General features: G+C 53.3%; 4 protein-coding genes and 1 long non-coding RNA gene across 5 annotated transcripts in view; 2 read left to right on the top strand and 3 right to left on the bottom strand.

Annotated features, from left to right (window-relative positions):
- TSPEAR (thrombospondin type laminin G domain and EAR repeats) overlaps positions 1–15,677 on the bottom strand; it is a 72,366-nt gene extending 56,689 nt beyond the window's left edge. Inside the window, exon 1 of the mRNA XM_021935430.2 lies at positions 12,722–15,677. Coding sequence (XP_021791122.2) covers positions 12,722–12,820 — 99 coding nt within the window. The 5' untranslated portion in view covers positions 12,821–15,677. The remainder of the gene's footprint in view (positions 1–12,721) is intronic.
- Positions 2,648–6,667, top strand: LOC116274620. The gene is made up of 3 exons (XR_004183396.1): positions 2,648–4,845; positions 5,528–5,747; positions 6,409–6,667. It is a non-coding gene; the product is annotated as an uncharacterized LOC116274620 (long non-coding RNA).
- Positions 8,998–10,121, bottom strand: LOC101019005 (keratin-associated protein 10-2). Its single transcript, XM_031665802.1, has one exon. It carries the CDS (start codon positions 10,119–10,121, stop codon positions 9,063–9,065), a length of 1,059 nt encoding a protein of 352 aa, XP_031521662.1. The 3' UTR covers positions 8,998–9,062.
- A 3,023-nt stretch (positions 15,678–18,700) lies between the features above and the next one.
- Positions 18,701–20,120, top strand: LOC103882549 (keratin-associated protein 10-1-like). Its single transcript, XM_009202135.3, has one exon. It carries the CDS (start codon positions 18,899–18,901, stop codon positions 19,781–19,783), a length of 885 nt encoding a protein of 294 aa, XP_009200399.2. The 5' UTR covers positions 18,701–18,898; the 3' UTR covers positions 19,784–20,120.
- Positions 20,121–22,915: 2,795 nt separating this feature from the next.
- On the bottom strand, positions 22,916–26,382 carry LOC101020648 (keratin-associated protein 10-1-like). Its single transcript, XM_021935421.2, has one exon. It carries the CDS (start codon positions 25,614–25,616, stop codon positions 24,597–24,599), a length of 1,020 nt encoding a protein of 339 aa, XP_021791113.1. The 5' UTR covers positions 25,617–26,382; the 3' UTR covers positions 22,916–24,596.
- Positions 26,383–26,745: the final 363 nt, after the last annotated feature.

Genomic DNA, 26,745 nt, shown 5'->3' on the forward strand with positions numbered 1-26,745 from the left:
GAAAGAAGAAGAAAGAGACAGGGAGGGGTACTGGGAATTAAACAATAAAGGATTGATCAGGCTGTTTGAAGAGAAACCTTGCCATATCTCACAAGAGGCATCGTTTGTAATAATTAACAACTGGAGAGACGTTCAGGGCCATCCACCTGGCGTTGCAGACATCAAGTGTGGCGTGTCCACACTTTGGAACGATGCACTCCTTGCTGAAGAAAACCATGAGAAAATATTTTTGTTAATCAACCTGGCAAAAAAAGAACAATGTGTGGCCCGGCATTGTGATCGTGTAGCTGTTAAGAAGTAAAGACTCGGGGCCTCTTGTGGACAACGTGATGACCGTCGCCTTGTCAGCGTCCCTTGCCTACAGTTGCATTTCTAGGAGTCTGTTCTCAGATTGGCTCAATCCTGTTTGAAACCACATCTGGCTACACCTGGACCTGTGTGTCCGTGTGTTTCTCTCTCGACCTCTGGTCTGCATGTGTCCCCACGCTGTCCCGGGCTTCCTCTGCCATTGGGGCCTTCCTGTTCCCACCGGCCCTCCGCCCACCCAGCCCAGCACAGGGAGCTCTGGAGGCCACGTCCCTGTTCTCTGCTCTGCATCCCAGCTACAAGCCTGGCGCAGGAACAGAGGGCGTCCCTGAGCGTCTGTGAGTGCGCAGGAGGCCAGGATGCCCAAGCTGTCCCTGAGTGGAACTCCCTGAGCACAGGGACAGCTGGAGCCCAAGTCTGCCCCCATGTCCCACCTCCCAGCACAGCTGGGGCCTGCCACCCGCTGGGACAGCCCCAACCCTTGCCATGGGAAGGAGCTGCTTCTACCCACGGTGAGTGGAGCGTTGGCCCGAGCCATGTGGTGTCCATGGGACTCAGTCAGTGAGCAAAGCTTTTGGGCCCCACAGGACCTGGAGGGGAGCTGGACAGCAGAACATGCCACAAGGTGGACAGGAACTTCCAGGTGTCACACAAGAGCCCCCCACGGCCCCCCAGCTGGGGATGTAAAGAGATCCACGGGGCCCAGCCCCCCAGAGCCAGGCCAGGCCCCACTCTGCCCCATCCCGCCCTGGGTGTGAAGAGTCAGCACAGAGTCAGCTGGGGCTGCAGAGGCTTTATTGGTGCCCAGAGGCAGAGGGTGACACTCCTGGGTGCGAGACCCGGGTCAGGAAGGCCCGTACCCAACCAGCAGAGGGTCATGGTCTGCAGCCAGGAGACGCCACAAGGAGCAGCCAGGGCTCACCCACCCTGGGGGAGGTCTGGGAGGAGCCAGTGACCATCTCAGTCCCCACCCCTGGGCTGGACGGCTGTGGGTGGGGCTGCTGCTTCTCTGTGGTTGGGCTGTGTTGGGGCTGGGTGGGGTGGGAGGTCCAAGGACTGGCAGGGAGTTCCCCTGGCTGGCCCTGGGGGACATGGCCATCAGCAGCTGGACTTCTGGCCTGAGGAGAGATCTCTGCAGCAGGTCAAGGGAGCACACAGGCAGAGGAGGGACAAAGAGGAGGCCGGGCGCAGCAGCTGGGCTGGCAGGAGGAGGTGGGGGGCATAGCAGGGGACGGCACGCAGTGCAGGTGGAGCTGCAATGGGCAGTAGTGGAGACATAAAGCATGGAGGAGGAGGGTCTGTGGAGGAAGAAGGAAGTAGACTGGAAGCCCTAGAGTGACATAGGAAGACAGGGTATTGAACAGCATGGAGAGTAGTGGTGAAGGAAGGGACCAAGGAAGGAAGAGGAATGGCATAGGTGGCACAGAACAGCATGGAGGTAAAGGGAAGGAAGGACTGGATGTGGAAGGACAGGCGCCTGCCGGACACACAGCTCACTGGGGTGCAGACCAGGGTCAGGCAGGGCCGCAGCAGCTGGGGTGGGCGCAGGGGCCTGAGCAGCTCTCTGTGCCCCACCTGCTGCAGCCTGCAGGTGCTGGAGCAGATGGACATGGTGGACGCCATGCTGGGTGGGGGAGGAGGTGAGCTGGAGGAGGTGTGAATGAGTGAGTGTGTGAGTGAGTGTGTGTCTGAGCCTGTCGGCTGGGGCTTTATATGCCCAGGGCCTGTTTTTCCTCAGCAGGACTCAGCAACGCCTCCCTTCCGTGTTGGTGTGTTTGGAGCCAGGAGGACCCCTACTATTTCTGCTTCCCTTGCCGTGACTTGTCCTCACTCTGCCCTCCTAACACTCCGGCTGGCTCTGGCAGGGCCTGCACCTGGCTGAGCCTGTCCCCGAACACCAGGAGGGAGGGTGCCTCTCTGGGGCCGGGACCTGGTGACTTCCACCTGGCAGGTCCTGGGTGACTGCCCTCAAAGCTAGCCCTTGGGGATGCCCAAGTAGCCCTGTCTGCTGCAGGGATCTCACGGGGGTGGGGCTGGTGTGTGGCTTGCGACTGGGAGAGCCAGGACGAAAGCCCCTGTATTGGGAAAGGTGCTTGAGGACAGTGCTTCCTGGCGGGCTCTGGACTCTGAGATACTGATGTTCGCCAAGGGCAGGAGGGTTAGGAGGACCTCCCTCCCGAGAGATGGAAACAGGAACGCCCGGCCTCTGCACAGTCAGCTCATTAGGGAGCACTTGGGATCAGCCCTTGCCTGGACTGCTGTCCCCTGGAGCTCTGGTCAGGTGTCCTAAGAGGGGCAGGTACAGATTAGGGCCTGGAGGTAGGGAGGGGCCTCTGCCTTGGGGAGGAGGATGTGGAATGAGGGTCACGTGGACAGTGAAGGACACCTGGGGTGGGCAAAGCCAGCCTGTGCTTGGGAGGTCATCGGGCAGGACGGGCCCTGACCCCGGGGCAGGGACGGTCACAGGCAAGCTCCTCTCTCTCAGGGCCTGAGGCCCGCACAACCTGAAGCTGGTTCTCACCAGGAACCACCACCATCTCCCAATGTCCTTCCAGCCTCTTCCAGCTGGGGATGAGGCCATGGCAGCCTGAGCCGGGCTTTCATGGTGGCCCAGAAAGCCTACAGCACTAGGGAGGCTCACTGGTAGCTCTCCTGTCGTAGCGTAGCAGGAGGTGAGCAGGCCCCTGGTCACAGAACCTTTCTCTGTTGTCCTGCAGGGCGTCAAAGCAGCAAGCCGAGAAATAGAAATGAGGTGTGGATGTCTGTTGTTCGCAGGTGACACAATTGTCTACTTAAAGATCTGAGTCACTGCCATTGTGACTGTCACTGGCCATGCGCACTGGCCGGATGTGGGATAAACTCACAGCCCCCACAGCCCCTCCCTGCACACCTGCCTTGCCATTGTGATGGAAATTCCATCTGAACCTGGGGCCTGCAGCACGTGCCAGTCACTCCGCCCTCCATGGCTGTTGTCAGACAAGCCCCTCCGACCTCGCAGGGGTGACATCTGTGAAGACTCAGCTCCTGACAAGAGCCTCTCATCTGAAGGCACAGGGCAGTCGGCACCAGGAGGCAGGGCGAGAGCCGAAGGGAAGCTGAGGCAGCTGCGTTCCCTAATGGAGTATGAGGGGGTGGGTCCCACAGACCTGGAACCCCAAGGTCTAGCATGTGACTATAGTGACAGCTTCAGCCATCTTAGAAAACGACCCCCTAGTAGCACTGATGATGAAGCTGGCCAGGTCAGAGAGCATTTGACAAGCACGTGGCTATGCCAGGCAGCATTCCAAGCACTTGGCATCTATTAACTCACTTAATTTTGGCATCAACTCCTTGTCGAAGTTACTATGGACAGACATGGAAGCCTCAGCAGAGAGGTTGAGCAATCTGCTCAAAGTCACACAGAAGAAAGTAACAGAACCAGGACTAGAAGCCAGCCGGTCTGTACATAGGATCTATATTCTCAACCAGTGCGTCTCTGATTCTAAAAAAAAAAAAAAATGTTGAAGATGAAAGACAGCAAGTCTTCAATACCAAATTGAATACCAAACAGCTGGATTAAAAATTCACATCAGAAGCAGAAGAACAAAACTAATACCCCAGAGAATCAATTCAATTTTGAGTCCAAACATGAGTTCTTCCAAACACCAAGGTAAAGGATAAAACCCACAAATATAATGAGAGAAAAGATAACAAACAGAGGGTATATTTAGCTGAGACCAAACATGAAAATTCAATTGCTAGGGAGAAAAAAACAAATTGGATCAAAGTAATAATCCAAGGAATAACTGAGGATCAGGCATTCTGGGCTGAATGGACAGAGGTGTGTGTATTTGGAGTAGAAGAACTTAATGAATTTCAAGAAAATCAGGCCTTCCGAGCCCACCCTAGACATGCATTGACAAGTTTTTCAACGTAGAAGACCTAAGAACAGGCCTCTCACAGGCAGGACGAGTAATATACGATCTGTAAATGAACTGCATCAGGCTGACCTCAGACCCCTGTCCCACCAACCAGGGTATGGCAATATCCTCAGAGCTTCCAGGGGAATCTTTGGCGGACTAAGGCTCTACTTTTCCTTTTTGCAAATTATTACATCTTTCTCAAATAAAGATAACAGTGACGCATTTTCACAAAAGGAAGAGCTTAGAAAGTACTCCACCCAGGTATCCCTCTTGGAAAAAATACTTAAGGAAGTATGACAAATGGCAAAGTGATTGTTATGGATGGAAGGTTTGTGTCCTCCCAAAATTCACACGTTGAGACCCTGATTCCAATATGAGGGTATTAAGATGCGGGGCCTTTGGGAGGTAATTAGGTCAGGAGGGTGGAGCCCTCAAGAATGGGATTTGTTCCCTTTAAAGAAGAAACCCTGGAGAGATTATGTGGGCCATGTGAAGACAGCAAGAAGGTGGCTGTCTGTAGACCAGGAAGAGAGCCCTCTCCAGGACCCCATCATGTGGCACCCTGCCTGATCCTGGACTTCCAGCCTCCAGAACAGGGAGAAAGAAATGCCTGCTGCTCAAGACCCTCCAGTCCACGGTAATTTGTTATGGCAGCCTCAGCTGACTATGGCAGAGAAGAATCTAAGACAAGGGCTCCAGATTGTAGAGGCTGGGGTATCAAAGGGTCGGCCCAGATGCGAAGACAGGAAGATACTGACCTGTGTCCAGATAACCAATGTGCTCAGTTATAACTGCAAATGCAAATTTCCCATCTGTTATAACAGATGCATACAACGGATGCATATTCAACATCCTAATTGAATAGCAATGATAAGAACCTAATACTTTACTGCATGCTAATGTGAGAGGCCACTAACCACATGTGGCTCTTGAGTGCTTGAAATGTGGCTCCTGCCACATGTTAAATGGTAGCATTCTGGATGTACCAGGTCAAATAAGATCTATTATTAATTTAATTTCACCTGTTCCTTTTGCCATCTTTAAATGTGGCTGTTATAATATTTAGGATTGCATGTGTGGTTCTGTTTCTACCGGAATATGCTGTATGCTGCTTCCAATTAAACAAGAAAGACTAAGAAGCGGGTGGGGGTGGACATGTGGGCTGATGTTAAGAAGAGCAAGATTAATTCTGTTTTAAATAGAAATTCTCAAATTGCAGTTCCATTCCTCACTTTAATAATTAAAAAATAAACATAAAGGTAAACTTAAAAGTTATTTATTAGTACAATTAAAAACAGAATGTATGTTTTTCACCACAGCAAATAAAAGTAGAAGAGAAAAAACACAAACCGTGGTGGATATTCTAAAGATGGAAAGGCAGCTGAAACAAGAGGAAAACCTCCAAAGCAGAGAAGACCCTGAAAATGTGAGGATGAGGAGCGAAGCAGCCAGTTCGAAAGGAGAGGAAATTTCACCAGATGTTTCCAATTAGATGAAAACATTTCTCAAAATGGTTTATAAAATAAAAACCGAGATAAGGTAACCAATGTCACAATTAAACAGTAACGGGAGGGAAAAGAGACGTTTCCCAGGTCCAAGGGCTGCAGGGGCCACACAGAGCTGCCCCTCCCATCCTGCCCACGGGGTGACCCACACAGCCTAGAAATGGGGACTCCCACACTAGCAGGGCCCCCACATCCCACAGGATGAGCCAAAGGGAGGGCAGCCTGGCTCAGGACTCCCTGAAGATGCAGAACCACGTTCCCTTCCAGAGTCCCACCCAGTGGGGAGACGTGGGCACTTGGCTAGGCCAGCTGGCCAAGGGCTGTGGGAGATAGGTGGTGAAGGGCACCAGGATCTGGGAGCCCTAGCGTGAGAAGTCCCCTCCCAGTCCTTGTGTGGTGAGTCCCCCACTCCCCAACACAAACACATCCCACCCCCCTTCACAAGCAGGGCGGAGGCTGCACACACACAGTCGTGGGGCTCAGGGCAGGGCAGCCTCGCTCTGGGCTGCTGATCAGACCCGGGACACAGAGAGGGCTGGGGACAGCCCTTCCTGCCCTGCCTGCTCCCCTTGTCCTGGTGGTCGGGCTGGGAGCTTGCAAAGGAAAATGACAGTGACAAGGGGCCTGTGTCCTTCCGTCCTGGGAGCCTGTGACACTCGGACAGGGACTTCTAACTCTGTATTGCATTCGCACAGACATGCCGTGGAAACTGCGAAGGAATAAATCACTGCTGGGACAAGTCAATGGATACAACGGTTCAAAGGAAAAGACCAACTCAAGAATTAAGGAATCGTTACCAACAACAGGGGAAGGCTACGGAAAATCTCCAGTTATTCTTAAGAATTAAGAAGTCGCGTCGGGCATGGTGGCTCACACCTGTAATCCCAGCACTTTGGGAGGCCAAGGCAGGCAGATCGCGATGTCAGGAGTTCAAGACCAGACTGGCCAATGTAGTAAAACCCCATCTCTACTAAAAATACAAATATTAGCCAGGCGTGGTGGTGCATGCCTGTAATCCCAGCTATTCAGGAGGCTGAGGCAGAAGAATAGCTTGAACCCGGGAGGCAGAGGTTGCACTGAGCTGAGATCGCGCCACTGCACTCCAGCCTGGCGACAGAGTGATACCCACTCTCAAAAAACAAAACAAAACAAAACAAAGCCAGGTGCGGTGGCTCACGCCTGTAATCTCAGCACTTTGGGGATGCCAAGGCGGGTGGAACACAAGGTCAGGAGTTCAAGACCAGCCTGGCCAAGATGGTGAAACCCTGTCTCTACTAAAAATTAAAAAAAATTAACTGGGCATCGTGGCGGGCACCTGTAGTCCCAGCTACTCAGGAGGAGAGGCAGGAGAATCCCTTGAACTCGGGAGGTGGAGGTTGCAGTAAGCCGAGATCGCACCACCGCACTCCAGTCTGGGCAACAGAGCCAGACTCCATCTCAAACAAAGAAAAAAGAAAAAAAGAAAAAGTAGACGTTTCTCCAGGGATTCCAGTTCTGGAAACCTGTTGGTGAGATTGTTTGACCCATCATCTTGCTGAAAACAATTGAAAACACTAGGAAGCATCTTCCTAGTTGCAGCAGGAAACTGGAAAAGGAACAAAGAATTACGGGATTACAGGCCCAAATAGAAGGGAGGGGTCTTCTCCCTTTGTGTGCCAGGGACCTTCCCGGCCAGTTCATGAAAGCTTTGGAGGTTTTCAGATGAGTTAAAGGAAAGCAACTACATGAGAACGCAGCTGTTACACTGTGAAAAGCGAACTGGCGATACAGCATGCGTAGCATGTGCTTCCCTAGGGAACGTGCCTGGTGGAACCCAGCAGGTGCATCTTGTACTACCGTGATTATGAAACAGTCGTGGCCAGAATGAGGTTTTGAGCATTTGCAGCCAGCGTAATGTGATGCCATGCATTTCATTCCTGTTGGTGACAAAGCTGCAGGTGCCGCTGTCAGTTTTGTCATCTACATTCATGATTGATTGAAACACTACATTTCAGTTAGAGGTTTGGGAGAATAAAGATGCATTTTTTTTCTTCTCATCCAAGATCGCAGACCCCAGCTGAACGACTCTTGCTCTAACCCATAGCATTTAGAAACACCCAGAATTCACTTTGTTCTGGAGGGCATTCGCTGGTCTGCCAATTTTAAATTTAGGATTGAATGGTTTTGCAGGATGAAGAGGACAGAAATCAAAGCCAAGAGCCCCCCTCGTGGTGGGGTCTAAAGGAGACTATCCCTACATGAAGCTAGAGACTGCACAGGCTGCATCCTCAGAGAAGAGGGAGTCAGAGGTAAGCATGGGCTTACGTCCATCCCAGAGGCTGCTGGCTGCCTGGGGACTCAGCACACCCAGAGGAGAACATCCTGCCCCAATAAGCCTGGCCTCATTCTGCTTTGCAGCCCGAACTGGCACCTTTTGGGTGCCCCACACAAATCGAAGCCATGAATTTAGTTGAAGGTGATCCTGGAATCAGAGGGTTCCTCATATAAGACAAAAGCAAACACATCTGTCTTAGAGGCCTCAGAAATGCCCACAAATACTTTTCAAGCACAACGGTGGTTACTCAGCCACAAACAGCAAAGCACACAAGGAAACAAGACACCATGAGTGAGAACTGGCGGAAATGACGGAAAGCTGAAATGGACCCACAGAGACTTCAGGCGTTGGGATGATCGGACACAGACTGTCCAACAAAAATACACAGATACTTTGAAATAAGTATCAGCTCTAAAATATCTTCCAGGAATGAGAAGTATTTATTTCATTTAATAAGAGAGGGCTGGTGAGAAGATGGTGAGTGGGGGGTCAGACAGGCAGAGAAAGGAGAGAGAGGGAGGAGCCCAGGGAGAGGCCAGGCCCGGTGGGTGCGGGGCATTCATAGAGCAGGGCACCCCTGGGGCCTGGAGATGCTGAGGCTGGCAGGGGACCCCACAGCAGCAGACCCCACACAGCGGGAAGTCAGGACTGCCTCCGCCCCCGGTGCTGTCAGCCTGGATGCAGCTCAAGGCCAGAGGCCCAAAGCTCCCACCCCACACAGCACATCGAAGTTCTTCTCCCAGGGCTTGCCAGATATGCAAAAAAGACCTCTGAGAGGGCACAGTGGTGACTTTATTCGTTGACAGACTGATCACACACATGGGGCAGGACGCAGCGACCACCGGCTGGCCAGGATGGAGGTGAGGGTGTGGGAGAGATGCATGCCTGGAGGGAACTCAGCATGAAGGCTCAGCATTGCCAGCTGGAGGTGCAGTGGCTCTGGGCAGAGGAGACTCAGACAGGGCTCAGGGCTGCAAGGATTTTCGGAAGTCAGAGATGGTCCTGGAACAACTCTGGAGAAACAGGACCTGCCCGTCAGCAGCTGGACTTCTGGCCTGAGGAGAGGCCGCAGCACGCGGAAGAGAGGCGGGAGCACGTGGGGCGGCAGAGGAGGGACACGCAGGAGGCCGGGCGGCAGCAACTGGTCTGGCAGGAGGAGGCGGGGGCACAGCAGGAGGAGACGGGCACGCAGCAGGCGGGCCTGCACACAGGGCGGCAGAGGAGGGACACAGAGGAGGAGGGTCTGCAGCAGGAGGTGGTGCTGCAAGCCGGCTGGCAGCTAGACTGCTGGCAGCATGAAGTGGAAACCCCAGAGCAGACGGGCACACAGCAGACGGACTTGGAGCAGACAGGCTTGCAGCAGACGGGCACACAGGAGGACTGCTGACACGGAGAGGAGGTGCAGCAAGCTGGCTGGCAGCTAGACTGCTGGCAGCATGAAGTAGAACCCCCAGAGCAGATGGGCACACAGCAGACAGACTTGCAGCAGACAGGCTTGCAGCAGACGGGCACATAGCAGGACTGCTGACACGGGGAGGAAGTGCAGCAAGCTGGCTGGCAGCTAGACTGCTGGCAGCATGAAGAGGAATCCTCAGAGCAGGTAGGCACACAGCACACGGGCTTGCAGCACACAGGCACACAGCAGGCCTGCTGGCAGGAGGAAGAGGCACAGCAAGCTGGCTGGCAGCTAGACTGCTGGCAGCATGAAGAGGAATCCTCAGAGCAGGTAGGCACACAGCACACAGGCTTGCAGCAGACAGGCACACAGCAGACGGGCTTGCAGCAGACAGGCACGCAGCAGGCCTGCTGGCATGGGGAGGAGGTGCAGCAAGCCGGCTGGCAGCTAGACTGCTGGCAGCACGAGGGCGTGCAGGAGCTGGTGCAGCCTGATTGGCAGAGGCTGGGCTCACAGGCCGCCTGGCAGCAGGGGCTGGACACACAGCTCACTGGGGTACAGACCAGGGTCAGGCAGGGGGCCGGGACACAGCAGCTGGGGGCGCAGCAGGGGGGCTCACAGCAGCTCTCTGGGCAGTCGTCCACCTGCCAGGAGTCAGAGCAAGTGCTGGAGCAGACGGACATGGTGGATGTGGCCATGCTGGGGTGTGGAGGAGGTGAGCTGGGGGAGATGTGAGTGAGTGAGTGAGTGAGTGAGTGAGTGGTCGTGCCGGGTGTTCTGAGTGGTTGGAACATTTATACCCCTCTGTGTTGATTGTGCTACCCCTGGCTGGCTTCGAGAAGCCTTCCTTTTCCTTGTTGTTGTAGGCACTGTTGTGTTAGTAGTGTTGCTTCATTGTTTGTGGATGCTCTGGTTTGTGAGGCTCCTGACTGGGGTTGGGTCTTCCCTAATGTGGGTTTGTCCATAAATAAATCAGTAGAAATATATTGATTGCATCAAAGCACACTCCAGAAGCAGGGACAGTGGCCATGAGGCGATATTCTGGAACTGACAGCCCTCTGCTCCATCCCAGGAGGAGTCTGCACTTATAAAACACTTCTGCACCTAAGGAGGGATGAGGTTAGGAGAACCTCAGTTTCTGGGCCTTGAGGAGAGTAAAGACTGTGGAGAAATCACAACCATTGCACGCTGCTGGCAGGAATGTAAAATGCTGCCAGCAAGCTTGGTAAGCGGGCTGGTAGTTCCTCGAAAAGTTAACCACAGGATGCAGGCATCCGCTCCCAAGTGCATCCACAGGAGAAATGAAAACATACGTCCACACAAAAGTGCACACAGGAATGCACGAAGGCCTGTAGTAACGTTATTCTTAACAGCCAAACGGTGGAAGCAATCCACACGTCCACCAGCTGAGAAAAGGATAATCTCACTGCGGCAGGCCCATACCATGGACTATTATTGGACCGTAAGAAGGAACGAAGCGCTGACACAAGCCACAGCGTGGATAAACCTTGAAGACATTCTAAGCAAAAGAAGCCAGTCACAAAAGAAATACACCCTACGATTCCCTTTACAAGGAACACGCAGGAGAGGCAAATCCCTAGAGACAGAGAAGAGAGTAGTCCGTGCTTAGCGCTGGGCTGAGGCAGGGTCCGGGGTGATATTTAACCTACGGGCCTCCTCTGAAGTGAGGAAAGTGTCCTCAAATTGCTCGTACATATCTGTGAATCTACCAAAACCCATCCAATTATACACTTTAAATGGGTGAATTGTAGGGCACGCGAATTACATCTCAACAGAGCTATTAAAAAGTCCGAGGCATGGCTGGGCACGGGGGATCACACCTATAATCCCAGCACTTTGGGGGACTGAGGCAGGAGGATCGAGACCAACCTGGGCAATATAGTGAGATCCCATCTCTACACAATTTTTTTTTTTTTAAATTCACCAGGAGTGGTGGCATGCACCTGTGGTTTCAGCTGTTTGGAGGCTGAGGTGGGAAGGTAGCTTGAGGTAGCTGCAGTGAGCCATGATTGTGCTACTGAACTCCAGCCTGGGTTACAGAGCAAGACTCAGTCTCAAAATAAATAAATAAAAATTTAAAAGTATGGTGCGTGACAGAGAGTAGAAAGATAAAGCAGAAAACAGAACCAGTCTTTCAGGTGGTCCACGTATTGGAGTTGTCCACATAATGAACATTGGAGCCACGCTCAAGAAAATAGCTGAGAAGATGAAGACTTTAACCTAAACATTGGAAGTTATATAAAAAAATGGAAGTGGCCAGGCGCGGTGGCTCAAGCCTGTAATCCCAGCACTTTGGGAGGCCGAGACGGGCGGATCACGAGGTCAGGAGATCGAGACCATCCTGGCTAACACGGTGAAACCCCGTCTCTACTTAAAAAAAAATACAAAAAACTAGCCGGGCGAGGTGGCGGGCGCCTGTAGTCCCAGCTACTCGGGAGGCTGAGGCAGGAGAATGGCGTAAACCCGGGAGGCGGAGCTTGCAGTGAGCTGAGATCCGGCCACTGCACTCCAGCCCGGGCGACAGAGCGAGACTCCGCCTCAAAAAAAAAAAAAAAAAAAAAAAAAATGGAAGTTAGGGAACTGGAAAATATTGACACTGAGAACTCAGTGGTTGGGGTTTACAGCAGGTTAGAAGGAAGAGGAGAGAGGATGGGTGCGTATGCAGAGACCAGCACGGAGTCACACTCGATGGAATATCGCACGGCCAGAGCAGCCATTGCTGGAAGAAGGGCTTTTCCTTTCTTAATCAACGATGCTGAATTGGAAATGCAAATTCATTTTTATTTACTTCAGAAGGACCTGGTGCACAAATATGATGTGCTCTGTCCCTGAAACCATGGGGAGGGGACAGAGACAAACATTATTGTCTTCACCTTCCAAACTAGTAGGCAGAGGATGGAATGGGGCTTACCTGTTAGATGTGGGATTAATAGCACTTCAAGTCTTCGATGAATGGGTCTACAAAGTGTACCTTTTTAGATGTGATTTTATTGTTAGCGCTTCCTGCTAAAGGATGTCAACATAAAAACTCTTGAGCACTAGACCCTCAATTGCAGGAACTGGCTGTGCAAACCCCTAGCAAATGGTCACACAGACTCTCACATACTGCCAGTGACAGGGACCTCATTACCTAGCAAGGCAAGCCACTCTTGATCCCAGAGAAACCCAGAGAGTCCTTGACAAATGCCGCCCCTCAACCTGTGCGCGCGTTGGAACTGGGAACCTCACAAGGGAAAATCCCGCTATTCTAACACGAAGCGCAGAAAGTGCCACTGACCTTGGGTGGAAGATGGGGGACTCTCAAGGTTACAACGATGGAAAATTCTTCAGGGAAGAGGTCACACCGGGAGAAAATCCTGGATGCGGGGAAGCTCATGACGTGAGGGGCGGCTGCCGAGAGCTGGAGTCCCCGTGCACCGTGCACCTGAACTATCCTGATCCCGCTTGTGGCGCCATCAGAAGGGACCACCTCCGCCAGGATGTCCAGGGGGCGCAGGTCTGTGGCAAAGAAATCACAGGTAGATTAGGCCAGGACACCCCCAAAAGTGGATACCATGACAGCCACCATGTATCAGCGTGGCAGGCTCTTTACACAGCACTGCAGCCCCTGTGAGCTGTGAACCGTGGTTATCTCTGTTTCAGTGGCGAGGAAACAGAGGCACCATGAGGCGTGCCCGTGTGGCCTCCCCCACTCCTCCTCCTGCGCCTGGGGGATCTTGCATGGCTGCCTCTGAGCTGCAGGTGACATTCCACCCATGGCTGCTGTTTTCAAGTCGGCAGCCAGGCCCTGTGCAGGGTGAGCTGTGCAGGACAAAGGAAGGAACGCATGGCCCCACCGCAGCCATGGGGACCCCAGAGGAAACGCAGGAAGCGGCTGGGAATGAGACCAGGCAGGCCCAGGCTCCTGTCTGCTGGCCTCCCTTGGTTCCCTGTGCTGCCCTCGGGCGCTATGGGAGACTGGAGCTGCCATGGAGCTGGCGGTGTCTTCCCCTCATCCCCTTCTGGGCATGCCGGGGGAGCGGATAAGCTCCTGGGGAACCTCGGATTCACAGTTCAAAGTTGGTGGGAACATAATTGATGGGCTGGCCTGGCCTCCTCTGAGGCTGGATGACGGGGAGGAAAATGGGAAGCGTGGAGGGCATTCGGGGCTAGCAGAGGCCTGCAGACCAGATCCCTGGCCCAGGCTGAGTGGCTGGGAGCAGAGCCTGAGGCTGATGCCTGGACCCTCCTCGACCCGGCCACTGCAGCTGGCCCCAGCCTGGGTAAATGCCAGGGCGTGGCTGAATGAAGCAGGTGTTCCCGGAGCTGTCTCCCTTGGTCTGTCAGTCTTGCTGGGGGGCCTTCTGCCTCAGCCTGGCATGGGGGTGTCGGGTCAGTCCACTCTGGCACTCAGCCCTCTAGGTTCATCTTCCCCCACGTGCCCGTCCTGGCTGGCATTGTGCAGGGAATGTCATGGCTTTCCTGTGAAGGTCCTGGAAGGGCTTTGGTCAAAGATCTCAAGCAGAGGCCTCCCTCCCGCACCTGCCTGCGTGTGGCGGGGCCCCAGTGAGCAGCCGGAGAGCAGGACTCCAGTCCAGGCCAGCAGAAGGCAGCCCTTCCTTGCACCACCATGTGCTCACAGTGCCACAGCTGCAGTGACACTCGGGTCCTCTACGTCCTCCAGAGAGTGTGAGCACCTGGGATGGAGCAGGTCTGCAGAAGGGCATACCCTAGAAAAGCATCGCCGTCCGCACACAGGGCGTGAAGGGCACTTCTTTGTGAGAAAAACCGGATGTGACCCAGACGTGCAGTGCAGGAACAGCCGGCAAAGCGGCCGTGAGCATCCTGGCCGGGAGTGGGAAGATGTGACAGGACACACCATGGGCCAAGGATGGAAAGGACGCAGAGGGTCCTGTGGTGAGGGTGTGTGACCCACAGCACCAGAGAGTGTGGGGACACGCAGATGGGGGGAGCACTGTGAAGAGAGGGTGGCCTGCTTTAGGACAGGAGAATGTATTATTATTGTTACTATTTACGCAATTAAACACAAAAGGTAGAATGTGAGGAGGCTTTGCCGCTTCTTGGAAAGACCCTGTGCTATAAAACACGCCACGACATAGGGACAGCAACAGTGGACACTGTGTGTAGAGAGGTCTTTTTACAGGGACCACCCCCGAGGGAGGCCGCTGTGTATGTCTGGGGGGTCCCAGGCTGACTCTGGGAGGATTCTGGCGTCTTGGTGTGGAGGGATTCTGTGCCTCAGGGCTCTGATGTTGGCCCAAACCTCAGGCTGGCCGGGGTGGGGGATGAGACTCCACATTCTGTGGCGTTGTGTCCTGGGTCCCCTGGAGAGAATGGGTCTCTAACTAAACCCCATGCACCCTACCGCCCCCTCCCCCCAGTCTCAGAGAGACCCTGCTGCACAGCACTGCCTGGTGCTGGGCTCACCCCCGGGGGTTTAGCTGGAGCACGACCAGGGGCCACCTCCTCATTGAGGAAACATGGGGGCCACCATCCAGAAGGTGTCCTGCCCCGCACTCAGGATGAGCCTCTGCCCTGCTGAGCCCCAGGATAGCGAATCAGCCCATCGCTCACTGGGCTTTGGCAATCAGGAAGCAGAATCCTGCCCATCCCAGCAAGAGCCTCTCCCTCCACTGTTTAATTAAAACAGCCTCTCCCTGGCTCCGGATCCCACGCTTGCAGTCCAGCCAGTTTTCTTGTGTGCCTCTCAGCCTCCTGGGAGTGGAAACCCAAGGGCAGATGAGTCCCCGACACAGCCTCAGCAGTCCTGGGTGGGGGCCTCTGGAGGTTGACCCGCCCTCACAGCCACCTTGTGGGGCATCCTCCTTGACTCTATCATCCGTGAGACATGGGTCCAGAAGCCAGGAATTATGGAATTTCAGAAGGGACTGCAGAGATTAGCTCATTCACAGCCTCACGCACAGGCCGGGTACAGCCACCGAGGATGGAGAAGGAGGGGGCCGAGTGCTGCTTTGAAATGAAGGAAGGTATTGAATCCAACATAGGAGCTTTGCCTTGAGAAACTAGAGAAAGACGAGGAAATGGAACGCACAGCAAGCAAAGGGAAGGTTAGGGCAGGAGTCCGTGCAATTGAAAACAAAAGGAAAATAGAGGAAATTGATTAAACCCAAGCTGGTTCTTTGAGATCAATCAAATTGATAAACAATATGGAAAACAAAAGGGGATATTGCTAAACAATTGTTGGAAATTAAAAGGCTGATAAGGGAACTCCATAAACAATACCATGTGTGTCTCTTCAAAACCTCAGATAATGTGGACCAATTCCTTGATAGGTGCAAATACCAGAACTCATTAAAGAAGAAAAGATAACTCGGAGGTCTGGTATCTAATAAAGGACACCTTCCAACACAGAAAAACTACAATTTCCTGGAAAATACTACGAGTCCTTTAAAGAAGAAAAAATGTCAATTCTACATCATCTCTTTCAGAAGATAGAAGAGGAAAAACACTCACCAACTCTTTTCATGAAGGCAGTGTTACCAAACCAGGCAAAGGCATTGCAATAAGAGAAAACTAGAGACCAACCACCCCCATAAATGTAGACACAAAAATCCTCAATAAAATGTTAGCAAATAAAATCCAGCAACATGTAAAAAAGACAATACATTGTAGAGATGGGGCCTGGCTATGTTGCCCAGGCTGATCTCAAACTCCTGGCCTCAAATGATCCTCCTGCCTTGGCCTCCCAAAGTGCTGGAATTACAGGCATCAGTCACCACACCCAGCCTAGAAGGGAACTTTTCAAACCAGATAACACTAGTCTGGAAAAACCAGCACCAACACTATTCTTGGTGGGGAACCCCCTCCCTCTAAGATCAGGGGTGTTAGTGCACGTGCTGGCCTCCTTGCTCTGTAAGATCAGGGGTGTTAGTGCACGTGCCGGCCTCCTTGCTCCGTAAGATCAGCGAGTGTTAGTGCACGTGCCGCCTCCTTGCTCCGTAAGATCAGGGGTGTTAGTGCACGTGCCGGCCTCCTTGCTCTGTCTGCTGGGAGGGCTGGGAAACGACACCCCAGTGGTGTGAGCACACCTTGCTCCTGATCTTGGCTTCTAAATGCCTTGGTCCACCGCAGGGTTTCCTGGAGAAGTGTCTGATTCCACAGATGAAACAGGGCAAATCTGAGATGAACTTGAACCCAAAAGTAAGAAAGGTCAGGGAAGGGCCAGGCATGGTGGCTCACGCCTGTAATCCCAGTGCTTTGGGAGGCCAAGACGGGCAGATCACAAGGTCAGGAGATCGAGACCATCCTGGCTAACACGGTGAAACCCCATCTCTACTAAAAATACAAAATATTAGCCGGGCGTGGTGGCGGGTGCCTGTAGTCCCAGTTACTTGGGAGGCTGAGGCAGGAGAATGGCGTGAACCCGGGAGGTGGAGCTTGCAGTGAGCCGAGATCGCACCACTGAACTCCAGCCTGGGTGACAGAGCGAGACTCCGTCTCAAAAACAAAAACAAAAAACAACCAAAAAAAGAAAGGTCAGGGAGGGACAGCGTGTTGAAAGGGCACCAGGGCCAAAATGAAAGAACGTGAGGGCCAAAGTTGGAACCACTGCAACCACAAAATACATAGTGATGATATTGGACTATAACTCAAGTAATAGATAAATATTCTTTAGTCCACACCTAGGTAAATAAATAAGGAAGCAGACACACAGGAGAGCAGGACAGCTCCTCCTCCCGGGAGATTTCAATTAGCAAGTGTGGAAGGAACAGGGCAGAGAATCCTCAACAGCGCCCCACAGGGGCTGCACGGGGCAGGCTCCCGGAGGGCGCCAACACTACCGGGCAAATGCCTGGGCAGATGCAGGACAGCTGCCAAGTCTCAGACATGACCAATTACAGAGGGAAACGGCGGCACTGCAAGGGATGGGACGGGCCACGTCCCCTCCGTGCCCCGCGTGCACTGCTCCTGTGGGATTCCTCCCCCAACGCGATGCCTGCTGTGACCACAAGGAAACCTCAGGCAAGTCCACATGGAGGGGCATTCTACAAAACACCCAACCAGTCAAGGTCGCCGAGGCCCAGGAGAGACTGGGCAACAGTCACAAACCAGAGCAGCCGAGGAGACCTTTCGGCCAGCGCCATGTGGGGTCCTGAGCAGGGCCCGCGGGAAACCAGTGCACCTGCTTAAAGCCTGTCCTGGGTGAGAAGAAACAGACCAGCGCCGCTTTCTCAGAGCTGGGAACTGACCTGCGGTGGCGTCAGGAAGCTGATGAAGGGTGATGTGAACTCCGCTTTTCAACCACTATTCCCTAAAACCATTCCACGAGGTGAAGCCACACCTCACAAGCAAAGGCTGCTGAGTGCCCGGTGCTGGGCACCTGCTGTCCTGTGCTACCCTCGCCGCCCCTCCATGCTCCACCTGCCCCAGGCCCGAGTCGGCGAGAAAGACTCCTGCTGTACCTGCCTTCCCATCCCGGGTTCTGCTCCCGCACCCACCTCCTCATCCCAGGTTCTGCCATTGTGTCCGCTTGCTGTGGATTGAATTGTGTCCCTCAAAAGGTGCCAAAGTCCTAATCCCTGGCAAATGTGAATGTGACCCTATATGGAAATAGGGTCTTTGTAGGTGACCAAGTTAAGAGGAGGCTGTTAGGATGGGCCCTACTGCAATATGCAATATGCTTTGTGTCCTTATAAAAAGGGGAGATTTGGACACACACACACACACACACAGAGAAGCTGTGTGAAGATAAAGGTGGTGCTCAGGTGAGCCCACTGTAAGCCAAGGACCCCAAAGATAGCAGCAGCCCACAGGAGTGAGGGGAGCGGGGTGAGACAGTGCCCCCTGCAGCCTCGGAAGGAGCCCACGCTGTCCACACCTCGATCTCAGACCTCTGGCTTCCAAAACCATGAGACACGAATTTCTGTTGTGTGACCAGCCAGTTTGTGGTACTGTTTGTCACGGCAGCCCAAGGAAAGGAATACATTACTGCATACAAATAATGACTCACGTTATCTTTATTTAGAACCCAAACGAACCTCTCCCTAACCTTTGAATCACAGAGGCACATGATCTTGTTCAGCAGCCTAGAAACCCAAGGCCCAGCAGAGCCACCCGCAGGCACCCGCTCCCCATAGCCCGGCACACACACAGACCACGCCACCCTCCACGTGAGCCTGGGGAGCAAAGCAGCACAGCCTGACCTGCACCTCAGCTCTTCCTCCTGAGTCTAAAACACACACGTGCCCCAGGCCAATTCCAAGTTTTGTAAACTGAGCAACAGCTCTTGGGAAACAAAAACACTGCTACTGTTTATTCTTCTGGAGCTGGCTGTACACCCCAACAAGGAAGGGAGGGCCTGCTGAGCCTCCTGTCTGGACGACACGCGCCAGGGAGGAGTATAAAAGCCCCAGAAACCCGATCACCTCACTCACTCCCTCACCCACTCCCTCCCATCTCGCCCAGCCCAACCCCCAGCACTGCAGCGTCCACCATGTCCATCTGCTCCAGCGACCTGAGCTACAGCAGCCGCGTCTGCCTTCCTGGTTCCTGTGACTCTTGCTCTGACTCCTGGCAGGTGGACGACTGCCCAGAGAGCTGCTGCGAGCCCCGCTGCTGCGCCCCCAGCTGCTGTGCCCCGGCCCCCTGCCTGACCCTGGTCTGCTCCCCAGTGAGCTGTGTGTCCAGCCCCTGCTGCCAGGTGGCCTGTGAGTCCAGCCCCTGCCAATCAGGCTGCACCAGCTCCTGCACGCCCTCGTGCTGCCAGCAGTCTAGCTGCCAGCCAGCTTGCTGCACCTCCTCCCCCTGCCAGCAGGTCTGCTGCGTACCCGTCTGCTACAAGCCCGTGTGCTGTGTGCCCACCTGCTCTGAGGATTCCTCTTCATGCTGCCAGCAGTCTAGCTGCCAGCCAGCCTGCTGCACCTCCTCCTCCTGCCAGCAGGCCTGCTGCATGCCTGTCTGCTGCAAGCCTGTGTGCTGCAAGCCTGTCTGCTGTGTGCCCATCTGCTCTGGGGCTTCCTCTCTGTGCTGCCAGCAGTCTAGCTGCCAGCCGACTTGCTGCACCTCCTCCCAAAGCCAGCAGGGCTGCTGCGTGCCTGTCTGCTGCAAGCCTGTGAGCTGCGTGCCTGTTTGCTCTGGGGCTTCCACTTCATGCTGCCAGCAGTCTAGCTGCCAGCCAGCTTGCTGCACCACCTCCTGCTGCAGACCCTCCTCCTCCGTGTCCCTCCTCTGCCGCCCCGTGTGCAGGCCCGCCTGCTGCGTGCCCGTCCCCTCCTGCTGTGCCCCCACCTCCTCCTGCCAGTCCAGCTACTGCCGCCCGGCCTCCTGCGTGTCCCTCCTCTGCCGCCCTGTGTGCTCAGGTCAGAAGCCCAGCTGCTGATGGACACGCCCCCCAGTGCCAGCCAGGCTCATCTCCCACCTGGAAGCTGATAGTCACATCCTGAATTGCTCCTGCACTTTGACCATTTCCTGATGTCTGCTATTGAGCTGGACAATGGAAGAACTGAATGTCTATACTCAATGCTGCAGCCCTTTTGGGGGGGGGTGCTTCTAGAAAGTTCCCAAGGCAGTAGCCTCCCCTCCATATCTCCCACTTCTCGTGAGGGTCAGCTCAGCCTTGACCCGTGAGGTCTCTGTCCTCCTGGCTCAGAGCCCCAGAGCCTTCTTTGGAGGCCCTCAAACTGACCAATAAAGGCCCTGAGACTGCAATGGCGCTGGCATCCGGGTATGTTGATCGATGTCTTGGCTGGAACTCATGGCCGTGGTTTTCTCCTTTGTGCACAACCCTCTGCTGTCCTTCAGTCCCCTGAGTGTTCTCCTGTGCCCATGGGTGTGTGGCTTCCAGGGGTCCAGGCTAGACGGACATGGGCAGGGGGGAGCCTTGCAGCCCTTTGGCCATTTCAGGCCCTTGGGTTTGTCCCTAACCCTCCTGTGTTGTTTGTCATGTCATAGTTCTTTTTGCTGATTTGCTTTTTAAATTCTCCTTCTTCTGCACAATACCTGTCAAATAAGAACGGTGTCTTCTAGCGCCATGCTTGCCTAGAGTGTATCCAAATGCCCCCCTTAGCTTCAAAATCAGTAGTCTTCATCAACATTGCCTAAAATCCTCTTGTGCCCTATGCAGACATCACTGGCATGGTGGGAGGAACACAGGCTGGCGATTGGAATCAGGTCTCTGTCGCTTCCACACTGTGTGAGCAGAATCATCTCCTCGACCCTCCAGATTCTCTAAGGTCAGAGAAGTAGGACTCCCTCTTTCAGGTTTCCAAATGGAGTGGCAAGAATAACAGATAGCACGTGTAACCACAGTGAGCCCAGGGCCAGCAGACTGGCCAGAGCAGCATGGGCTGAGGAGTTTTAGGCATTTTAAGAAGTCTTTAAAAATTATATTTGGAATAATGATGTGTTGTAACCACTGGAAGAAGTGCCAACTATTCCAATGATTATAAAACATACTCATAAAGCAATGATGATAAGATCAGAAAGAATTTCCATGCACAGGTGTCAGAGAGTGGCCTGGGAACTCAGTTGCAGTGGAGGTGGAGTTGTGAGGACAGACCCAGAGCACCGGCCACATGGAGTCACAGTCCCGGGGTGGAAGGGAGTGCACAACTCACGGGTGAACAGACAGATGTGCCAGGGTGGGTGAGGGTGGGCACAACTCACAGGTGAACAGACACACGGATATCCCAGGGCAAGTGAGAGTGGGCATCTCACAGGTTAACAGACACACAGGTGTTCCAGGGTGGGTGAGGGTGCAAACCTCCTGGGTGAACAGACACAAGGATGTGCCAGGGTGGGTGAGAGTGGGCACCTCATGGGTGAACAAACACACGGATGTCCCAGGGTGGGTGAGGGTGCAAACCTCATGGGTGAACGTGCCCATGGTTTTCAGCAACACAACTCAATGTGTTGATTGCATCCCATGGAACCAGAGAGTTAAAAGTAACTCCAGAGAAGGGGGATTCTGTGGAAGAGTCTTCATTAAACTACAGTGCTATCTCCCTTCCCGTGAGCTGAGAACACTGCTGGTCGAGGTCCTCTGTGTCTTTACCAAACCTCACTCTGTCTTCAGAATCTTCATTAAACTACAGTGCTATTTCCCTTCCCGTGAGCTGAGAACACTGCTGGTTGAGGTCCTTTGTGTCTTTACCAAACCTCACTCTGTCTTCAGAAAGTAGTTTTCTAGGAGGTGTATAGAAAAGTTGAGAAACCACTATAAAACAAGCTGACTTAGGGGATATTTATACAATATCCCATCCAACAACAGTGGGATGTGCATTGTTTAAAGTGCACATGGAACATCCACCAACGTAAACCACCGGAGAGACCTGAGTGCAAGTCTGAGTGTCCTCAGGAGGGATGAAATGACAGGAGGGCTGAGTGTGCTGCTTGACCACACAGAATTGGAAATCATTAACAGAAAGACATTTAGAAAACTGCCACATACTTGGAAATTAAATAACACACTTTAAGACCTATGAGTAAAAATATAAATCACAATGGAAATTATGAAATATCTGGAATAAAATCAAAATGAAATCACCACATATCAATACTTGTGGGATGCAGCTAACAAAGCATGTAGAGGAAAATGCATAGTAATTTGCTTTATCAGAAAAGAAGGCCTAAAATCAATTATCTGAGCTTCCAGCTTCAGAAGCTAAAGAAGCATATGTTGAACCCCAAAATAACTAAAAATAATAAAATAATCAAGAATTTAAAAACTCCACTGTGTTTGTCCATTTTGCACTGCTTTAAAGGAATACCTGAGACTGGGCACTTTATAAGGAAAGGCCCATTGCTATCTGGCTCCTGGTTCTACAGGCTGTACAAGCATGGCACCTGCTCAGCTTCTGCTGAGGTCTCAGGATGCTTTACTTATGGTGGAAGGTGGACGGGGAGCAGGCATCACATGGTGTGACAGGAGCAAGAGAGACAGAGAGGAGGAGTGCCAGGCTCTTGTGAACAACCAGCTCTCCATGAAGTAACAGAGCAAGACTTCACTCATTATTGTGGGGGTGACACCAAGCCACTCATGAGGGAGCCATCCCCATGATCCAGTCACCTCCCACTAAGCCCTGCCTCGAACACGGGATCATGGTTCAACATGAGATTTGGAGGGGACACACATCCACCGTATCACCTACCAAATAAGTGGACAAACAGGGAAATAAATAAAACTAAACCTAGTTTTTTTAATAGACCAATAAAATTGGCAAATTTCTAACTTTACTGATCATTATAAAACAACAGAACAAATAAATTACCAATATTAGGTGTTACGGTTTGGCTGTGTCCTCACCCAAATCTCGTCTTGAATTCTCACATGTTGTGGGAGGGACCTGGTGAGAGGTAATTGAATCATGGGGGTGGGTCTTTCCTGTGCTGTTCTCATGATAGTGAATAAGTCTCACGAGAGCTGATGGTTTTATACACGGGAGTTTCCCTTAACAAGCTCTCTTCTCTTGTCTGCCACCATGTGAATTGTGCCTTTCGCCGTCCACCATGATTGTGAGGCCTCCCCAGCCATGTGGAACTGTGAGTCCATTAAACCTCCTTCTTTTGTAAATTGCCCAGTCTTGGGTATGTCTTTATTAGCAGCCTGAAAATGAACTCATATATGAGGAATGAATAAAAGATTGCCACTACAGAATCTGGAGATATTTAAAGGAAACCAAAGAAATAATGCAAACAACTCTGTCAATACATTCAACAGCGTAGATGAAATAGGCAAATGACTGGAAATGTATAATTTATGAAAAGGGATACAAGAAGAAATAGAAAATCTGAATAGTCCTTTATCAATTGAAGAGATTGGATTCATAATTAAAACCCTTCCCAAAAAGAAAATGCCAATCCCAAATGGCTTTGCTATCGAATTCTACCAAGCATTTAGAGGAGAAATAAAACCAATCTAACCCAAACTCTTCCAGAAAACCGTGGGGTAGACGCGGCATTGGTGAGGGTGCTAGGGATTAGGGACAAAGGCTGAGGCCTCACGGGTGGCAGGGGCTCCCTTTGTGGGCTCTGGCCTGGGACACAGGCCCCTGGGATGAGAGGGGGACTCACGGAGGAACAGCCACGCCTTGGCCCTGAGATGGCCTTGCAGGGAGGGGAACTGAACATTTACTCGTTGGGGACAGTTGCCTACTTACTAAAACCATTCCAGCCACCACCACAGCCCCTGGAAGGCCATCCCCCCAGAAAATCCCCAAGGTCTCAGCAGGGCCTTGTCCACCCGTGCCCTCCAGTGTCGCCCATGTCAACCTCACCTCAGAGGGGCCTGACGCACGGTCCTACAGGTGCGAACTCTGGGTCCTGAAAGCCCAAGTGGAACCTGGTGTCCCCAGAGGAGGACCTGGGGCAGTGCCGGTTTTGGGGAATCACGTGCATCCATCCACCCACTCCACGATGCTTTTGTCCCCACTGAGCCCCTTGTCTCCTATGCAGGTGCAGCAGCCCTCACTCTCCCCTCGCATTGCTGCTAAACCGGCAGAACCCTGGGGCAGGTGGCACAGAGAGAGTGACCAGGCCCAGAGGCCGCAGTGCCTGGACCCCAAACCAGCTTCCCGGCAGGTGACCCTGCAGGGTGAGCTCTCCCAGGTGGGACAGTGGGTGAGACGGTCCTGGGGTCTGGAGAGCCCCACAACCCAGGGCAGGGCAGCGAATGACCAGGCTCGGGAAAACCCAGGCATGGAGACTGAGCCGGGACTGAGCCTTCCTGGGAGTGACCGTGAGTCCCACCTGGTGGCCTCCCTGGAGGAGTTAGGCCACTGTCCCCTGTGACTTCTAGGTTAAGTCACTCATTCCTAGAAACAGTCATGGCTGGAGGAGACCAATGTCAGCTCAAAACCATGTGTCCCCAGGAGCACAACAGGAAAAGAGAATCAGGTGACCAAGGAGAGTTTATTTGGGAGCAGGAAGAGGTGCTGACAGGTTCAAGTCAAGGCCGAGTGACCCGAGGCAGAAAAGCTGGGAGGGAGGACAGGGGACCCAGCAGGCAGGTGAGCACCTGCTAGGAGGCAAGAGCTGGGAAGCTGCGTGGATGGGGGCTCCTGGGAGCAAGGGGGAGGTCACCTCAGCACATAGGGGCCCCGTCCCAGGTGGGGGCAACCTCTAACCCGAGTCAGGACCAGTTGGTCCTGGGGATGTGCCCATCAGCAACTGGACTCCTGGCCTGAGCCGAGCCCTCAGCAGGCCGGGCGGGAGCACACGGGGCGGCAGAGGAGGGACACGCAGGAGGCCGGGCGACAGCAGCTGGCCTGGCAGGAGGAGGCAGGGGCACAGTAGGAGGAGACGGGCACGCAGCAGGTGGACCTGCACACGGGGTGGCAGAGGAGGGACACGGAGGAGGAGGGTCTGCAGCAGGAGGTGGTGCAGCAAGCCGGTTGGCAGCTAGACTGCTGGCAGCATGAAGTGGAAGCCCCAGAGCAGATGGGCAGACAGGAGACAGGTTTGCAGCAGACAGGCTTGCAGCGGACAGGCACACAGCAGGACTGCTGGCACGGGGAAGAGGTGCAGCAAGCCGGCTGGCAGCTAGACTGCTGGCAGCATGAAATGGAACCCCCAGAGCAGATAGGCACACAGCAGACGGACTTGGAGCAGACAGGCTTGCAGCAGACGGGCACACAGGAGGACTGCTGACACGGGGAAGAGGTGCAGCAAGCCGGCTGGCAGCTGGACTGTTGGCAGCATGAAATGGAACCCCCAGAGCAGACGGGCACACAGGAGACGGGTTTGCAGCAGACAGGCTTGCAGCAGACGGGCACACAGCAGGACTGCTGGCACGGGGAGGAGGTGCAGCAAGCCGGCTGGCAGCTAGACTGCTGGCAGCATGAAGAGGAATCCCCAGAGCAGGTGGGCACACAGCAGACGGACTTGCAGCACAGAGGCTTGCAGCAGACGGGCACACAGCAGGACTGCTGGCAGGGGGAGGAGGTGCAGCAAGCCGGCTGACAGCTGGACTGCTGGCAGCACGAGGGTGTACAGGAGCTGGTGCAGCCTGATTGGCAGGGGCTGGGCTCACAGGCCACCTGGCAGCAGGGGCTGGACACACAGCTCACTGGGGTGCAGACCAGGGTCAGGCAGGAGGCCGGGGTGCAGCAGCTGGGGGCGCAGCAGGGGGGCTCACAGCAGCTCTCTGGGCAGTCATCCACCTGCCAGGAGTCGGAGTAAGCGCTGGAGCAGACGGACATGGTGGACGCGGCCATGCTGGGGTGGGAGGAGGTGAGCTGGAGGAGGTGTGAGGGAGTGAGTGTGGGAGTGAGTGAAGGAGTGAGTGAGTGAGCTGCTCAGGGCTGTGGGGCTTTTAAATCCCTCCCTGGCGTGTGTTGTCCTGACAGGAGGCTCCAGAAGCTTCTCTTCCTTGTTGGTGTTTAGAGCTGGTGGCTGGAGATGCGTCATTCGTGCTGGTTTATCTCTTTGTTTTCCCTCATTAAACTTGTGTGTATGTTGCAGGGCTCTGTTTCTTCATCAGTTTTTATTTTGGCCCCAGAAATGTGGTGGAAAATATTTCAAGAAAGCTTTCGTTCAGTTGAGGTTTTAGAGATGAAGACTTCTCTAAAGGGAGGAATTCTAGTTTCACCTATCCTGTGTTTGGACTGATTGGATATATTTTATTACTTTTAGCATATTAAAATATAAATATGTAGAAAAATATGCATTTCTTATAAAATGCAATTGGCACAGAGGGTAAGACGAAGCTAAGTGGCCCTCCCTTCAACCCCTCGTGCCTCGTAAGGGGAAGAGAGTCGGTATCTGGTGGATCCACGCTTTACCTTTGTCTCTTCAGCTCTTCCATGCCACCCTCAGAGGCCTCTCTGTTTTATTTGAAGCTGCGCTCTGGGTTTTCTCCATGTTTATTTCATCATGGTGACAGATCAAGTACTTTTTCACATATGGTGATTTTAGGACATGCATTTTAAAATTTCTTTCTTGCCTGGCTGGGCACAGTGGCTCACCCACCTGTAATTCCAGCACTTTGGGAGGCCAAGGCGGGCAGATCACGAGGTCAGGAGATTGAGAGCATCCTGGCTAACACGGTGAAAACCCGTCTCTACTAAAAATACAAAAAAATTAGCTGGGTGTGGTGGTGGGTGCCTGTAGTCCCAGCTACTCAGGAGGCTGAGGCACGAGAATGGTGTGAACCCGGGAGGGAGAGCTTACAGTGAGCCGAGATAGTGCCACTGCACTCCAGCCTGGGTGACAGAGTGAGACTCCATCTCAAAAAAATAAAAAATAAAAAGATTTCTTTCTTGCCTAAAAATGTACTCAACTTTACTCTCACACTTATATGATAGTTTAGCTGGATATATAATTCTAATTTTAAATCAGAATTAT

This window comes from Papio anubis, chromosome 4, assembly GCF_008728515.1.
Source record: "Papio anubis isolate 15944 chromosome 4, Panubis1.0, whole genome shotgun sequence".
Classification (NCBI taxonomy): domain Eukaryota; kingdom Metazoa; phylum Chordata; class Mammalia; order Primates; family Cercopithecidae; genus Papio; species Papio anubis.

Excerpts from the sequence above, each read along its gene's own strand:
- LOC101019005 (XM_031665802.1), bottom strand. The coding sequence starts at position 10,121 with ATGGCCACATCCACCATGTCCGTCTGCTCCAGCACTTGCTCTGACTCC.
- LOC103882549 (XM_009202135.3), top strand. The coding sequence starts at position 18,899 with ATGTCCATCTGCTCCAGCGACCTGAGCTACAGCAGCCGCGTCTGCCTT.
- LOC101020648 (XM_021935421.2), bottom strand. The coding sequence starts at position 25,616 with ATGGCCGCGTCCACCATGTCCGTCTGCTCCAGCGCTTACTCCGACTCC.